The sequence below is a fragment of the Scyliorhinus torazame genome, chromosome 10, assembly GCF_047496885.1.
Source record: "Scyliorhinus torazame isolate Kashiwa2021f chromosome 10, sScyTor2.1, whole genome shotgun sequence".
Taxonomy (NCBI): Eukaryota; Metazoa; Chordata; class Chondrichthyes; order Carcharhiniformes; family Scyliorhinidae; genus Scyliorhinus; species Scyliorhinus torazame.
The window spans coordinates 89,755,316-89,773,852 of NC_092716.1; the positions used below are offsets into that span (position 1 = coordinate 89,755,316).

Below are 18,537 nucleotides of genomic sequence, written 5' to 3' on the forward strand. Positions count from 1 at the left end.
TCCGCATTATCTCTGGCATCCCCTCCGCCGGGTCCGCCACATATAGCAACAAATCATCCGCATACAGAGATACCCGGTGTTCTTCTCCTCCCCTGAGTACTCCCCTCCACTTCCTGGAACCCCTCAATGCTATGGCCAGGGGCTCAATCGCCAGTGCAAACAGTAACGGGGACAGAGGACATCCCTGCCTCGTCCCTCTATGGAGCCGAAAATAATCAGACCCCCGTCCATTCGTGACCAGGCTCGCCATCGGGGCCCTACACAGCAACTGTACCCATCTGATATACCCATCTCCAAAGCCAAATCTCCTCAGCACCTCCCACAAATAATCCCACTCCACTCTATCAAATGCTTTCTCGGCATCCATCGCCACCACTATCTCCGCTTCCCCCTCTGGTGGGGGCATCATCATTACCCCTAGCAGCCTCCGTATATTTGTATTCAGCTGTCTCCCCTTCACAAACCCAGTTTGGTCCTCATGAACCACCCCTGGGACACAATCCTCTATCCTCGTTGCCATTACCTTGGCCAGAATCTTAGCGTCCACATTCAGGAGGGAAATAGGCCTATAGGAACCGCATTGCAGCGGGTCTTTTTCCTTCTTTAGGAGGAGCGATATCGTTGCCTCTGACATAGTCGGGGGCAGCTGCCCCCTTTCCCTCGCCTCATTAAAGATTCTCATCAGTAGCGGGGCCAGCACGTCCATATATTTCCTATAGAATTCAACTGGGAATCTGTCTGGTCCCGGGGCCTTCCCCACCTGCATGCTCCCAATCCCTTTCACTACTTCCTCCATCTCAATCTGTGCTCCCAGTCCCGCCCCCTCCTGCTCCTCCACCTTAGGGAATTCCAGCTGATCCAGAAAGCACATCATTCTCTCCTTCCCATCTGGGGGCTGAGCTTCATATAATCTTTCATAAAATGCCTTGAACACTCCATTCACTCTCTCCGCTCCCCGCTCCATTTCTCCCTCCTCATCTCTCACCCCCCCCCTATCTCCCTCGCTGCTCCCCTTTTCCTCAGTTGGTGGGCCAGCAACCTGCTCGCCTTCTCTCCATATTCGTACTGTACACCCTGTGCCTTCCTCCATTGTGCCTCTGCATTACCCGTAGTCAACAAGTCAAATTCTACATGTAGCCTTTGCCTTTCCCTGTACAGTCCCTCCTCCGGTGCCTCCGCATATTGTCTGTCCACCCTCAGATGTTCTTTCAACAACCGCTCCCTTTCCCTACCCTCCTGCTTTCCTTTATGTGCCCTAATAGATATCAGCTCCCCTCTAACCACTGCCTTCAGCGCCTCCCAGACCACCCCCACCTGGACCTCCCCATTATCATTGAGTTCCAAGTACCTTTCAATACACCCCCTCACCCTTAAACACCCCCCCTCATCTGCCAATAATCCCATGTCCATTCTCCAGGGTGGACGCTGTTCTTTTTCCTCCCCTATCTCCAAGTCCACCCAATGTGGAGCATGATCCGAAATAGCTATAGCCGTGTACTCCGTCCCCGTCACCTTCGGGATCAGTGCCCTTCCCAAAACAAAAAAGTCTATCCGTGAATAAACTTTGTGGACATAGGAGAAAAACGAAAACTCCTTACTCCTAGGTCTACTAAATCTCCAGGGGTCTACTCCTCCCATCTGCTCCATAAAGTCCTTAAGCACCCTAGCTGCAGCCGGCCTCCTTCCGGTCCTGGACCTCGATCTGTCCAGCCCTGTCGACTAGCCATCTCCTTTTTCAATCCAGCTCCTCACCCGGTTCCCACGTAGCCGTATCTCCCCCCAACGGCGCCCTCCCGCCCCGACCACCCCACCCCATACCAGCTCCCCCTTCTCCCCAGCAGCAGCAACCCAGTTAACCCCCCCCCCACCCCCCCGCTAGATCCCTCACTAGCGTAATTGCACCCCCCATGTTACTCCCAGAAGTCAGCAAACTCTGGCCGACCTCGGCTTCCCCCCGTGACCTCGGCTCACACTGTGCGAGGCCCCCTCCTTCCTGCTTCCCTGTTCCCGCCATGATTACCATAGCGCGGGAACAAAGCCCGCGCTTCCCATTTGGCCCCGCCCCCAATGGCCGGCGCCCCCCACTCCTCATCCTCCCTCCCCCCTCCCCCACGGCATGGGGAAGAGAGAAAAGTTACAGGGTCGCAGGATTAGCAACTTGGGAAATCATCTCTTCCCCCTTTTCCCCCCCTCTTCACCCCACATATTCGCCCCACCACTTTGTCCCAAACGTTCTTTTTCTAGCCCGCTTATTCCAGTTTCTCCTCGACAATAAATGTCCACGCCTCTTCTGCCGTTTCAAAGCAGTGGTGTTTCCCTTGATGTGTGACCCACAGTCTTGCCGGCTGCAGCATTCCAAATTTAACCTTCCTTTGTGCAGCACCGCCTTGGCCCGATTAAAGCTTGCCCTCCTTCTCGCCACCTCCGCACTCCAATCTTGATATACGCGGATCACCGCGTTCTCCCACCTACTGCTCCGAGTTTTCTTTGCCCATCTGAGGACCATCTCTCTGTCCTTATATCGGAGAAATCTCACCACTATGGCTCGAGGAATTTCTCCAGCCCTCGGTCTTCGCGCCATAACTCGATAGGCTCCCTCCACCTCCAACGGGCCCGTCGGGGCCTCCGATCCCATTAACGAGTGCAGCATCGTGCTCACATATGCCCCCACGTCCGCCCCTTCTGCACCTTCGGGAAGACCAAGAATCCTTAAATTCTTCCTCCTCGCATTATTCTCCAGCACCTCCAGCCTTTCCGCACACCTTTTGTGTTGTGCCTCGTGCATCTCTGTCTTCACCACCAGGCCCTGTATGTCGTCCTCATTCTCAGCAGCCTTTGCCTTCACGACCCGAAGCTCCTGCTCCTGGGTCTTTTGCTCCTCCTTTAGCCCTTCAATCGCCTGTAATATCGGGGCCAACAGCTCCTTCTTCATCTCCTTTTTAAGTTCTTCCACGCAACGCCGCAGGAACTCTTGTTGGTCAGGGCCCCATATTAAACTTCCTCCTTCCGACGCCATCTTGCTTTGTGCCTGCCTTCCTTGCCGCTGCTCTAGAGGATCCACCGCAATCCGGCCACTTTCCTCTCCTTTTTCCATCCTTGTCCAGGGGGGATTCCCTTCTGGTTTACCGCACAGTGTTTTTAGCCGTTAAAATTGCCGTTGGGGCTCCTATCAAGAGCCCAAACGTCCTTTCCACCGGGAGCTGCCGAAACGTGCGACTTAGCTGGTCATTGCCGCACCCGGAAGTCCACATTTGGACTTATTAAATTGAGAGGTATCTGTGCAAGGGAATGGACTTTTTATTTTTATTTTTGAAAATCCACTGTCAATATTGAGCTCAAGTACTGTATGATCAGCCGCAGCTTAAAGCCCTCCATAGTTTTTTCTGAACAGTGCTGATTAGTCCCAATTTAAGAAAGGCAGCCAATTCTCTGCAAGTTAGATTGCCAACTTATTGTAAAATTGTGGCTGTAATGCTGAGGTCTTGTCCAACAGTCACTTGATAGTTACAGAACTTAAGTATGACTGAGAAGAGAGGTATGTTGCCGAAGCTTTCCATCTTACACTCATCAGGACGAACGCAAGGACACCAAATTTTAAACAATTACAGCAATTTATAACACAGGAGACAAAGGTGCTGATTGGTTGGCAAGTCAAATCTGATTAGCGGAGGCATTGCCATGGAGAAAGAAACAGCGAACAAAAGCTCAAGATTCCAGTAATGTGAGTACCCAAACTTTGTTTATGTAGGTGTCAGGAAAGCAGAGGTAGTTTTAGATGAGCTATATTTGTATTGTTAAATATAAGAAATTTATGTGGGTTTAATTTAATGGTCCTGTGTAAGAGGAGTAAAACTCTAGTTAGATTCATGCTGGACAAATGTATTTGGATGTGTGGGGATTTGGTCAGTTCAAACTGTGCTTCCATTGCGCTTAGAGAAGATTACAGCGTGAAAAGTAAACCAACTGGGAGAAGGAAAGAGTAATTTAGTAGTAACCAGGGGCTCCTTTAGGGTAGGAATGTTGTTGAGTTTAGTTTTACCTGAATTCACAGCTGTTGGTTATAGGAAGCTAGAAGAAAAGCCACACCATGGAGTCATGGTTACAAAAACCAGTGCCAGAAACTTTAAAATGAGCTAGTTAAGGAAACTAGAGAAATGAAGAGATATTTCCAAGAAGTGCAAAGTAAAGGAACAGAGGAACCTGGAACAAGAGCAGAGTAATGTTCAGTAAAGCCACATATAAACCTGAAAAGAAGTTGGCTCATGAGAGGTCAGAAAGATATCTGAAATAGTTCTAAGGTTTGTGAAATCATACTACAGTTTGTGAGACATTATTTGAAATAATTGGGGAAATTGGTGGCTGGATCTCAGAGTTTGTGCATTCAAGACAAAGGAAGCTTGAAAGGAGAGGTGGAAAGCCTGGAGCTGGATTCCTCATCAGAACACTGGAGCGAAAGCTTTGTTTGACAGGGTAGTTTGAACCACCTGGAGTGCATTCTTAATGCAATCGGTGATGGAAAGCATTGTTTGAAAGAAGATTTTAAAGCGTGACTTTTGGGGAATAGAGTTTGGAAACACCCATGTGACAGCCAACTGTGGGATTCTGAGAAGTAATCTATGGAATATTGGTTGAGTGGCATCAGCCATTTGGTTTCAGAGTGGGGTGTTATCTGTGAAAACAGTGTACATTTGTGAACCTAAGGGGGGAGTAAATTGTATTATAATCAAACTTATCATAATTAACAAATATTTTTTTCTTGTCATTAACAGCTAATTAGCAGTCCTATGACATTGTTCCTCCATGTTTTCCAAAAAAAGGTAAATGTTACAATCTTTTGAGCCAGAGTTCCATTCTGGAATCTTCCCGTCCGGTGGTAACACCAATTGGGATCGTAACATAGGTCACAAGCAGGCGACTGAAAGAAGAACCGTTCAGCTCATCAATCTGGGTGGGATTTGGATCATGTACCCACGCAGACAAAGTTGGAAAGGCAACTTGCGAACTCATAAAACCACTGGTTCCTTCAAGTATTCACAGAAAAAATACAGTGCAGCAAGGCCCTTCGGCCCATCGAGTCTGCACCGCTGCATGAAAGGCACCTGACCTGCCCACCTAATCCTTTTTGCCAGCACTTGGCCCATAGCCTCGAATGTTAAGACATGCCAAGTGCTCATCCAGGTACTTTTTAAAGGATGTGAGGCATCTCGCCACTACCACCCTCCCAGGCAGTGTGTTCCAGACCGTCACCACCCTCTGAGTAAAAACGTTTTTCCTTAAATCCCCCGTGAACCTCCCACCCCTCACCTTGGACTTCTGTCCCCTCATAACCGACCCTTCAACTAAGGGGAACAGCTGTTCCCTATCCACCCTGTCCATGCCCCTCATAATCTTGTGCACCTCGATCAGGTCGCCCCTCAGTCCTCTCTGCTCCAGCGAAAGCAAGTCTATCCAACCTATCTTCATAACTTAAATGTTCCATCCCAGGCAGCATCCTAGTGAAACGCCTCTGCACCCGTTCCAGTGCAATCACATCCTTCCTATAATGTGGTGACCAGAACTACACACAGTACTCCAGCTGTGGCCTAACCAATGTTCTATATAACTCCAACATGACTTCCTTGATTTTGTAATCTATGCCACGATTGATAAAGACAAGTGTACTAAATGCCTTTTTCACCACCCTATTAACCTATCCTTCTCCGTTCAGAGATCTATTTACAAACACGTCAAGGTCTCTTTGTTCCTCAGGACTTCCCAGTGTGGTGCCATTCATTGAATATTTCCTTGTCAAATTGCTCTTCCAAAGTATAACACCTCACACTATTCAGGATTAAATTCCATTTGCCACTTTTCTGCCCATTTGACCATCCCATCTATATATTCCTGTAACCCAAGACGTTTAGCCTCTCTGTTAACCAGCCGGCCTATCTTCGTGTCATCCACAAACTTACTGATCCTACCCCCCACATAGTCATCTAAGTCATTTCTATAAATGGCGAATAATAGGGGACCAGCACGTATCCCTGTGGTACACCACTGGACACTGGCTTCCAGTCACTAAAACAGCCGTCTGTCATCGCCCCCCCCCCCCCCCCCCCCGTTTCCTACAACTCAGCCAGGTTTGAATCCACCTTATCAAGTTACCCTGGATCCCATGTGCATTTGCCTTCTTCATAAGTCTCCCATGTGAGACTGTAGGATCCCTTATCCTATCCTCTAATAAGAGTTAATTTTCCAGTTGATTGGAGGTGTCCAAAATACAACTTTATTGCGAATTATTCATTTTCACACACTTGCATAAGAACTAAATCAAAACTTAGACCAAATCATACATAAACTGGTCAGAACATAGCGAAAAGCATTGAACATAAAAGCATAAGAAAAGAATAAAGAAATAAATGATTCAAAAATTCAAGAAGACAGGAATTCAAGAATGAACCTTGGCCACGAGGTCTTGCTCTTAAGGGAACCCCTATCTATGGACTAGTCCCTCATTTACTCTCATTGGTTTCTAATTCTCAGATGAGACCTCCTGGTTCGTTCAAATAGATGCCTGTTACTTAGAGGGCAATTTACTCATTAAACATTGGCCATTACTTAAGAATGACTGGTGTCTGTCAGGAATAATTCAATGTGGGGCTGGCATGTGGCGCAGTGGATAGCACTGGGACTGCGGCGCTGAGGACCCGGGTTCGAATCCTGGCCCTGGGTCACTGTCCGTGTGCACATTCTCCCCATGTCTGTGTGAGTTTCACCCCCTCAACCCAAAGATGTGCAGGTTAGGTGGATTGGCCACGCTAAATTGCCCCTTAATTGCAAAACAAAAAATAATTGGGTACTCTAAATTTATTTTCATAAAAGGAATAATTTAATGTCTACGAGTGCTGCCTTACGAGGAAGGGATTCTCAAGTCACGGCTAGACATTAACCTTGCTGTAGCTACTTAATTGATACATTCTTGTTACTGCATGCACTGGAATACAATAGTCTTTTCATTATCTGACACATTTGTTGCTGAATCTCTGTAGACATGGCTCTAAAGTTCATTAGTTTATTCATTATCTGAAACAATGACTATTTTTCCACAATCATGGCCTTTTAATAATACCATTCTCTAGCTATGCATTCAATCAATACCTAAGGCATCAAATAAATCAATAATCTATCAGGGATTCGCTAAGGCAATGTCCACGGTACTAAAAACACGGATGGTGCCGAGTCCGGAGGTAGCGATCTTTGGAGTGTCGGAAGAGCCGGGAGTTTAGGGGGCGAAAGAGGCTGATGTCTTAGCCTTTGCTTCCCTGGTAGCCCGGAGACGTATCTTGTTAAAGTGGAGGGACTCTAAGCCCCCGAGTGTAGAGACCTGGGTTAGTGACATGGCTGGGTTTCTCAGTCTCGAGAAGATAAAGTTCGCCTTAAGAGGGTCAATGGTTGGGTTCACCCGGAGGTGGCAACCATTCGGCGACTTTCGTGGGGAAAATTAAAATGTCAGCAGATGCAGTATTCCAAGGGGGGGGGGGGGGGCGGGAAGGGCTGGATTGTTGTTTTATGGTTGGGGTGTGTGAAGATTGGGATTGGGGTGGAATTGTTTATTATACCATGTTTATGTCATTGTTATTATTATAAAACTTTCAAATACCTTATTAAAAATATTTTTTTAAAAATCTATCAGGGTCCTTGTCAAATGCTTTGCTAAACTACATCATCTGCACTACCCTCATCACTTAGTCACGTGCTCAAAAAATTCAATCAAATTTGTTAAGAATGACATCCCTCTGACAAAGCCAGGCCTGACTATTCCTGATGAAACCTTGCCTCTCCAAGTGGAGTTAGATTATTGTCTTCAGAATTTTGTCTGTTAGTTTTCCAACCAGATGAGAAACTCACTGGCCTGTAGTTCCCTGGCTTATTCCTACAGCCTTTATAAATAGTGGGATGACATTTGCAGTTTTCCAGTCTTCTGGCACCTCTCCAGTGGCCAGAGAAGAATTAAAACTTTGGATCAGGGCCCCTACTATCTCCTCCCTCGCCTCCCACAGCAACCTGAGACACAATTCGTCCCGGCCTGGAGATTTCTCCACTTTTAAGCCTGTCACACCGCCAATATCTTGTCCCTCCCTATGGCAACTTGATCAATAACCTCACAGTGTCTCTCTCCCTGAGATCCATATCTGCCTCCTCATTCTCTTGGGTGAAGACAGAAGTGAAATATTCATTTAACACCCTACCAATGTCATCTGGCTCGACCCACAGATTCCCCCCTTGGTCCCTAATGGGCCCTACCTTTTCCCTAGTCATCCTCTTCCCATTGTCATACTTATAGAATATCTTGGGATTTTCCCTACTTTTACCAGCTAGAGATTTCTCATATCCCTTCTTTGCTCTCCTAATTGCTTTCTTAAGTTCCGTCCTGCACTTTCTGTACTCCACTAATGCCTCTGTTTATTTGTTCCCCTTCTACTTATTAAACACCTCTCTTCCTTCACATTGTACCCTGAACATCTCTGGTCATCCATAGTTCTCTGGGCTTGTTACTTCTTCATATTATCCTAGAGGGAACATGTTGTACCCTCCCCATTTCCTCTTTGAACACCCCCACTGCTCTTCTGTAGATCTCCCCACCAGTAACTTGTTCCAATCTACCTTGGCCAGATCCTGCCTTATTTTACAATAATCTGCTCTCCCCAAATCCAAGACCTTTTTCTGCAATTTGTCTATTTCCTTGTCCATAACAAACTTAAATTGAACCATGCTGTGGTCGCTATCACTAAAATGCTCCCCTACCATCACATCAACCACCTATCTGGCTTCATTCCCCAGAATTAGGTCCAGCACTGCACCATCCCTTGTTAGACCCTCCACATGTTGAGCTAAAAAGTTCTCTTGTATACATTTTACAGACTCTGCTTGATCTAAGCCCTTAACACAATGACTATCCCAGTTAATGTTGGGAAAGTTGAAAGCACCCACTATAATTACCCTATTATTGTTTTTACACACTTCTGCAAATTGCACACATATTTGCTCCTCAATTTACCACTGGCTGTCTGGGGGTCCATAATAAACACCTAGCAATGTGGCTGTCCCTTTTTTATTCCTAAACTCTACCCACAAAGCTTCATTCAATGCCACCCCTAGGATATCATCTCTCCTTACTGCAGTAATTGACTCCTTAACTAATAATGCAATGCCTCCCCTCTTTTGCCCCCTCCCCTGTCCCTCCTGAAGTTTCTGTACCCCGGGATATTAAGCTGCCAATCCTGCCCCTCCCTCAACCACGTTTCTGTGATGGATACTATATCTTCGTGACACTTGTCAACCCTCGCCATCCACTCATCCGTTTTACCTGTAATACTCCGGGCATTAAAGTAGAGGCCATTCAGCCTTGTGTTACTCCCCTGAAACTTAGTACCGCTGTATTCCCTCTGACTTGATTATTTTGTCTGTGATACATAGTGTCCCTATTCTGCAAACAGTCTACGTCTCCTCCCCCGCAAAATTTGTTTACACCCCTCCCAACAGCACAAGCCATAAAATATGGGATCGCAACAGTCCCCAGAGAAACTCAGTTACAATAATTTATAAAATGTGACTGAATAATTGTAATTGAAGTTAATGCCAAAAATGGACAACCTTACCTTCCAGTCAGGAGGTAGCTGTGCACCAAAACCAAGGGCAGGAAACATCTTGTCACTGTAGCATGAAGTAAGGATGAGAGAGAGAAAAAAAGCTGTGGGTTTCTTCCTTCAATGAAATCAAGAATTCTAACAGTTCTTTTGACACCAATTATTTGAGAAGAACAGCTACACATTGAATATTTTAACTGCCAGAACAATTAACAACTTTAAAGTAGAACAGGGCTGTTGTACAAAATTCCGACACAGCCTCATATCTATGTCACACGATCGTTAATAGGGCAAAAAAGGCGTACAGAAAAATGCAGTTGGTCTCCTTTATCTTCCAGACATTTTCAGCCACTAAAACAATTTAACAAAAGGTTGACTTGGTGAGGGGAAAAATCTATTTAGCAAACATATGCACAGGGTTGAATTATAGTTCCTGGATCCCGATTGAATGTGAGGAAATGCTGCCCAGGCAGATAAAAACTCGAAACAGGAGTCAAAATGTCTCTAACTCTTAACTTACATTAGCAATCCTTACACTTAAAAAGAACAATCTTACGCAAACAACTGGAGGGCCTTTTTGTGATGGACGTTTTCTGTACAGCTAAATTCCTGTAGTTTTACTGACAGGAAAGAATTTTAATATAGACACCAAGGATTGACCAATACAATTATTTTATGGAAATGTCGATCCATTGACACCCAACTAAAATAAACATGTTAATGCCTGCGCTAATAACTGACCAAGGAATATCATGAAAGCATCAAACAGCTTGTTGCCAACATCAGCATCAGTAATCTTAAAAAAAAAAATCAGTAATATCTATAATATTAAAATGTTATTTTTGTTCTGACCAGACGATTTTGATTGGTCTGTTTAAGGATGCATCTGTTGGTGGGCATCACTGATGGGCAGTGCCTGCGTATGCGGAGGCACGTAAGGCATGAGGAGGATTGCATCACATGACACAGGTGTGGTTGCCAATGGTTGATGGCAGGGGGCTGTGGCAATGGGGTGGAGGGACTGGTGGAGGACAAGAACAGCGGATGTTATGGAAGCCGAACAACAAAGTTACCTTGACTGGAGGTATTTGTTTCCATGAGGAATGAGATGGGATGGGATAGATGGGAGGACTGGGGATGGTAAGAGTGGAATGCGGTAGGCATGGGAGGAATAGAAGGAATGGGATGGGGATGGCATGATAGGGTGGGAATGGCTTGAGCGGGGTGATGAGAAAATGGAATGGTTAAGTGTGGCAAAACGGTGGGGACAATTCTTTAATACAACATATTTTTCAAAAGCTAAAAATGAAGATGCACTGGATTTGAATGAAAACCTTTAAGCAAAATAGTCCAGTGAATTAGTATTGATTCTATAGATGAAGACGATGATAACAGTCTATACCCTCCAGAGTTTCTACAGTCTATCTCCAATGGGCACGCTACTGCACAAAGTTAAAGTCAAGGAAAGAGTAATTTTAATGTTGCTACAAGACCTGACTCCTAAACATGGGACAGGATTCTCCATTTGGGAGACTATGGGCTGGATTTTCTGATCGCCAAAACCACGTTCGGCGATCGGCTGGAGAATCCCCATTAATGCCGGAATCGAAGACCGCGCCGTTTAGCGATGCTCCACCACCTCAAAAATGGCATACTCAGGGAGTATGCCACACACCGTATGGACAGCCTCAGGACATCACCTGAGGCCCTCCACCGATGCTCCGCCCCCGATGGGCCGAGTCCCCGACAACGTGGGACATGTGCTCACACCATTCGGGACCTCGCGTGGCAGCTGTGGACTGAGTCCAGCACTGCCACAGTCGGGGGGAGCCGATCCGCTGGCAGGAGGGACTTCGGTGGGGGCTGGGGGGACTGGTGGGGTGTGGTCCGGCGGTGGCAAGGCTGGTTACAGGGGGCAGTTTTTGGCAGGGTGGGTCTGCAAGCGGCCGGCGCCATGTTCCACGGTGCGGCCGCCGCTGTGTGCACGCGTGACCACGGACCCAGCCATTCTCCAGCCGTATCCGCAGGTAAAGCCGGGGGCTTTACGCTGCGTGGCTGCTAGCCTCCCACAGGGGCGCCGCCGACTTTCTGGTCGTATGTTCTCCTGCTGTATGTGAATTGCAACTGTTTTAGGCTCCGCCTGGGTGACCCCACACCAACCCCAAGTACAGAGGCGACCCCACCCCAGGGGTCCCTATAATAGGGAGTTCCCCCCAAGGACCTCTTTAATAGGGCACCCCCCCCCAGGGACCCCTGTAATAGGGGGATCCCCCCAGGAACCCCTGTAGTAGGGCGACCCCCGCCAGGAATCCCAGTAATAGGAAGACTCCCCAGGAACTTCTGTAATAGAGGGACCCCACCAGGGGCCCCTATAATAGGGGAAACCCTCCCAAGGATCCCCTGTAGTAGGGAGACCCCTACAGAGACCTCTGTATTAGGCCTCCCCACAGGGTTCCTGTTATAGGGAGGCCCCCAGGAACGCCTGTAATAGAGAGACCCCACCCAAAGGACTCCTGTAATAGGGCGACCTCCACAGGGAACCCTGTATTAGGGGGACGCCCCCCACAGGGACCCTTGTTATAGGAAGACCCTCCCTAGGGTCCCCATGACGAAAGGGACCCCACATCGGGACCCCTGTTATTAAGACCTATTTGTATTAATTTACATGCTCCCACTGGCACGCAGTGTGGCAGTCGATCCCAGGGGTTGGAGCATCACGTTCGGCGCCCGGCATCAATCCCAATTTTGCCCCAACGCCTGATTCTCTGTCCCATCAATGAGTTTATCAGTTATGGAACTATTTTCTTCATTAGTGGATGCTGAAATTATAACAGGCAGTTTTTATTCCTATAGAAAGAATTATTCCTGGAATATTGGAGTCCGTAAATGTAAAACTCAGGAGAAAAGAGATCCCAATTAGACCTTCGTATACTTTGACTTTAAAAAAGTCACAAGGCCAGACTTGTTTGCAGGAGGCCTATTTTTACATATGAACAGCTTTTTCCTGAGTGAGGACTTTTTTTCCCATAAATTTAGAGTACCCAATTCATTTTTTCCAATTAAGGGGCAATTTAGCGTGGCCAATCCACCTACCCTGCACACCTTTGAGTTGTGGGGTGGGCAGCACGGTGGCCTAGTGGTTAGCACAGCTGCCTCACGGCGCTGAGGTCCCAGGTTCGATCCCGGCGCTGGGTCACTATCCGTGTGGAGTTTGCACATTCTCCCCGTGTCTGCGTGGGCTTCGCCTCCACAACCCAGAAATGTGCAGAGTAGGTGGATTGGCCACGCTAAATTGCCCCTTAATTGGAATTTTAAAAAAAACCTTTGGGTTGTGGGGGCGATGCTCATGCAGACACGGGGAGAATGTGCAAACTCCACACGGACAGTGACCCAGAGCCGGGATCGAACCTGGGACCTCAGCGCCATGAGGCAGCAGTGCTAACCCATTGCACCACCGTGCTGCCCAGAGTTTGGACTTTTGATTCTGTTTTTGAATTGTCATCCTGTATTTAAAGAAGCACTGTTGCAACAAAGATAGTAATTTGACTGCAAATATTTTGCAAATCTCTGCTAGTTTACTATATTGAATATACTTCCTGCTGGCTCACTACTTTCTTACTCGTGCTGCACATGTTGAAACCCCCCCCTTCCAGTTAGACCTTCATGACATACTGCAGTTATAAAGTAATCTTCTTGTGTCTATAGAAGAATCAGTTGAAATTGTAAAATGGATTCGCTACTGTGAAATTATTCCTCATGATATTTTTGCGATTACCCAGTGGCTGCCATGGAGCAATGACAAGTAAGATTTGTTGATCACGTTCTCATAACACTGAACAAAAGCTCAAAAGGAAATGAGCAGCAGTTACTATGGAAACAGTCATGTAGCTACCAGGGGCCAACGAACCATGAGTGTCTTTATTTTTCAAGACTCTAAATGGAAAGAAAATATTGACTCCTCCTCCTCAGGATTTATATTTGGCAGGGATTAATTCAGAGCTTCTCCCATTCCTGTTGCACCTTCATTGGAAACCCTGTTCCCTTGTGCAAGTGGGATTTCCAACGAACTCCCCCTGAAGGTACAGCAACAGAAGCCCCGAGGAAATTCCCAGAGAATCTATTCACCATCCTGGCAATAGGTTTTTGAAGGGAAATTATTTTTTAAAATATAAATTTAGAGTACCCAATTAATTTTTTCCAATTAAGGGGCAATTTAGCGTGGCCAATCCACCTACCCTGCACATCTTTGGGTTGTGGGGGCGAAACCCACGCTGACACGGGGAGAATGTGCAAACTCCACACAGACAGTGACCCAGAGCCGGGATAGAACCTGGGACCTCGGTGCCGTGAGGCAGCAGGGCTACCCACTGCGCCACCGTGCTGCCCTGAAGGGAAATTCTTTTTAGTGCTTGTGGCGTGTGGCCCATTTCAGGGATGATCGGCCGGTAGGGTCAAACTAATTAGGGGACGAGAATCATAGAATTTACATTGCAGAAGGAGGCCATTCGGCCTATTGAGTCTGCACCGCCCTTGGAACGAGCACACAACATCAGCCCACGCCTCCACCCTAACCGCGTAACCCAGTAACCCCACCTCAACGTGTGGACACTAAGGGCACTTTAGTATGGCTAATCCACCTAACCTGCACATCTTTGGACTGTGGGAGGAAACTGGAGCACCCAGAGGAAACCCACGCAGACACGGGGAGAAAGTGCAAACTCCGCACAGACAGTCACCTGAGGCTGGAATTGAGCCAGGGTCCCTGGAGCTGTGAGGCAGCAGTGCAAATCAATGTGGCACCAAGCCAACTAGGGTGGGGGTTCACCCTAGCAAGCGAGGGCTTTTGCCTCAGATCTATTCCTTATGTTGACTGGCAGCCACAAAGGTGCAAGACTCTGAAAGACAGTTCTCCCAAAATGGGGCTATGTCCCCACATCGGCGTAAAAACGCTGGCGTTTCACTCCCCAGTTTCCTGCAAAAAATAAAGGCCAATTCACTCACCTCCAGTGGCCACGTTGAGCGCGATGGTGGACTCGGACCAACACGCACAATTTAGGCCCCCCCGATCGGCCGCGCGCCACTGAATTGGACCGGCCCGATCGCTGCCCCGGCCGCCCGTAAGGCCCACCCCCGGTGTTTGATCACCCCGTCCCTCACCAGGGCTGAGTCCGCAGCTGCTGTGCGAGAGTCCCGACTGGCCGTAACACATTAGTTCCACGCCGTCGGGAACCCGGCCGGTCGGGAGCGGAGTATCTTGGGAAGGTCTCTGGCAGTGGCACCCCAGCCGTGCGGCATATTTTGCAGATGAGCGATTCTCCAGGGACCGGAGAATCGCCGGAGCGGCGCCCGGCCCGATTCAGTCGGGAACTTCAATTCTCCGCCTCCTCGCCAAATGTGATTTCGGCGCGGGCTGCGGAGAATCCAGCCCAGTATGTGTGAAAAAACGTTAGTTATTTCATATGTAGCTGGTGAGCCACAGTTATTACAAAGATGGAAGACAAAGACAGTTGACGTTGCCCCACAACATTAATGCCATTGTGATGTAATTTGTGGCTGGCAGGGTGATGCACTATCAATTACGACGAGATGAGAGTAGAGAGTAATCGAGGCTTTATTAAGCAGAGATGTGTAGCCTCCTGCAGCTGCTGCTGACATGGTTGCAGCTCGGTGAGCACACACATTTATACTCCGCCTACTGGGCGGAGCCAGCAGGCAGTGATCTACCCACGTACCTGTAGTACAGGAGCCTTACGGTATTACATCTCGTATGTGATATATACAACAGTGGTGACTACCACATTCACCCCCTGTTAAAAAAGAGTCCAGCGGGGGTGGTAGAAAACTATTTACATGCATTTTAAGGTTAACATTTTGGGGAAAGTTCACAAATTCAGCCGATCGGGTGCCTTGGTCCTCCGTTGTGAGCGCCGCAGTCCCGGTGGCGATGCAGGCGTCAGCTCGGTCGACGATGACTCTGGGAGCGTGTAGACCTCATCTTCATCCCCGGGTGGGACCAAGGGGAAGACGGATCATCCTGGAACAGGGGCTGTGGTGAGATGTGCTGGGGGGTGGAAGGGCGGCGCCGGGGCACGGGGGGGGACGGGACCAGCTGGTGCTAGGTCCCTGAGGGAGACTGTGTCTTGACGGCCGTCGGGGTACGCCACGTAGGCGTACTGCGGGTTTGCATGGAGTAGCTGTACCCTCTCGACCAACGGATCCACCTTGTGGAGCCGCACGTGCTTGCGGAGTTGAAGGCATGATGTCATGTGCCCATCGACCTTTACTGTCGTCGACGTGGTTGCGAGGTTGTGTGGCCGGGACTGGTCGATCGTGATGGATGTGAGCTGTAGCTGGTGTTGGAATGCCCCTGGCTGGTCGGCAGTCCCGATGAGGTGCCCGACGAGCAGGTGGGGAAGATGGCGGTGCCCACGGGGCACACGTGCCGGGCGGCGTTAAATTTGGCGGCACCCATGGGGCGCACAAAGCCTGATGGGGGGAAGATGGCGGCGCCCACGGGCCGCACGTGTCCTGAGGCAAGCAGGATGGCGGTGCCCACGGGCCGCACGTGGTCTGAGGCAAGGAAGATGGCGGCGCCCACAGGCTGCACATGGGTTGCGGGGGCGAATATGGCGGCGCCCACGGGTAGCACGTTGGGGGTGCAGGAACAATGGGCCTGGTTACAGCGGCGATCGAGCGGGCCTGGTACACAGCAGCGAAATGTCCTTTGTTCCCGCAGGCCTTGCAGAGTGCGCTCCGCGCCGGGCAGCGGGGGTGCTTCGTCTGTCCGCAGAAGTAGCACTTCGGTCCCCTGGGGTTGGCTGAATGCCGCGCGGCGCAGGCTTGGGGTTGGCTGGGGGCGGTTGTGGTGGGGTCCACGATGGGGTGTTCGCTGGTGGGGTCCACGATGTCCAGGAGTGGGGGCGCCGTACGGTCGGGGGCGTACGCTTGTACATTACGGGAGGCGACCGTTAGTGTGATCGCGAGTTTCTTGGTCGCCGCGAGGTCGAGGGTAGCCCCTTCTAAGAGGCGCTGGCGGATGTACGCCGACCCTATGCCCGTAACAAAAGTGTCCCTAATTAGGAGTTCGGAATGTTCAACGGCCGAAACGGCCTGGCCATCGCAGTCCCTCGCCAGGGCGCAGGGCACGCCAGAAATCTTCCATAGACTCACCGGGGAGTTGATGCCGCGTGGACAGGAGGTGCCTGGCGTAGAGCTTGTTGGTCTGCTGAGTGTAGTTCTCCTTCAGTAGCGCCATGGCCTCAGCGTAGGATGGCGCGTCCCGGATGAGGGGGAAGATATCTAGCTCAGCCGCGTATACAGGATCTGGAGCTTCTGTGCCTCTGAGGGTGGTTCTGTCGCAGATCTGATGTAGGCTTCAAAGCAAGCTAGCCAATGTGCGAAGGCCGACTTGGCGTTGTCTGCTTGAGGGTGCAGCTGCAGGCGATCAGGCTTGATGCGGAGGTCCATCGTTGTAAAATCTCTGCTTAATAAATTGATGCACTATCAATTACGACGAGACGAGAGTAGAGAGTAATCGAGGCTTTATTAAGCAGAGATGTGTAGCCTCCTGCAGCTGCTGCCGAAATGGCTGCAGCTCGGTGAGCACACACATTTATACTCCGCCTACTGGGCGGAGCCAGCAGGCAGGGATCTACCCCCGTACCTGTAGTACAGGAGCCTTACCGTATTACATCTCGTATGTGATATATACAACAGTCGTGACTACCACACAGGACAAATAGTGTAATTAGCTATGCAATTGCCTAGAAATTACACCATGAAAACAGGCCTTTGGGCTCACTTGTCCAGATTTAGCAGGACTTGAGCAGAAAATCCAAGTGATTTTCTTCACAGCCATTAAAGAAATAAATACTTGCATTTATATAGCACCTTTCACATCTGCAGGGTGCTCCAAAACATTTTAGAGCCAATGAAAAACCTTTGAAGTGTAGTCACCTTTGTACTGCAGAAAACATGGCAGCCTTTTCCTTCAGCCTGTGAGAAATTCAGGGTACATTTTAAACTCCCCACACCCCTCAGAATAAGGTGGGCGTCGGTTGAATGATGACTATATAAAATATAAAGAAAATGTTAACCCAAATCCAATCCTCCTTGGACCCTTCCACTTTCAGATTTGAACAGCCTTGGGGCTGAGTATGAGGGAGTGATAGGCCATGAATCCTCTCCCAGGTGTTAGGTGGTTCAATTAAATTAATAAAGCTGCAGGTCTGAGAATTATTTTTCTGATCCAGTTTAAAATCCGGGTTTCCCAGGTTTCATGAATCCCAGCATCTAAAGGGAGGTGAGCACCACTTGTGGGTCAGGCAGGTTTAATCTGACCCAGCAAGCAAACTCAGTGATCAGAAAAACCCTCACCACAATTTGATGACTGCCTGCTGTAAGATCTTCACCACTCTTTCCGCTCCTCTCCCCACCACGATTGTTTCCTCTCCTCCGTCATCGCTCTGGTTCTTCCATCAACGTTATCCTCAAACCCCTGGGCGTGATTTTCCCAAAGGGAACAAAGTCCCCTAGTGAGCACGTTTAGCCGCGTGTTTCCCGGCGCTCGCAGTGCAGATAAACACATGGCTATTCAACCCGACTCGGGGGGCCTGAATGGGGAACACGCGGCCGAGGCTGCGCACAGCCTTGTTTCATACAGTGGGGATCTCTGCTCGCCGAAACCTTCCAGTGTAACGAGAGATCAATACACCATTTAAAAATGGTCTCCCGATCTCCGAGGCCCCCAAAGCGATCCCCGGCCTCTTGCCCCAGCCCGAACGCACTATGGAAGGGTCCACAGTCCCCCCACCTCTGCACCCCCACCGAGCACCCAAGCAGGACACCCACAGCCCGATCATGCATACAAAAAAATGCCAGATTGGCACCTCGGCAGTGCCAGATTGGCACC

General features: G+C 49.1%; 1 protein-coding gene across 5 annotated transcripts in view; it reads right to left on the reverse strand.

Moving 5' to 3' along the window:
* The window catches only part of cpne2 (copine II), a 464,844-nt gene that overhangs the window by 180,107 nt on the left and 266,200 nt on the right, over window positions 1-18,537 (reverse strand). For all 5 annotated transcript variants that reach the window (XM_072518405.1, XM_072518404.1, XM_072518408.1 and 2 more), the window contains one exon: window positions 9,639-9,693. In XM_072518405.1, coding sequence (XP_072374506.1) covers window positions 9,639-9,693 — 55 coding nt within the window. The remainder of the gene's footprint in view (window positions 1-9,638; window positions 9,694-18,537) is intronic.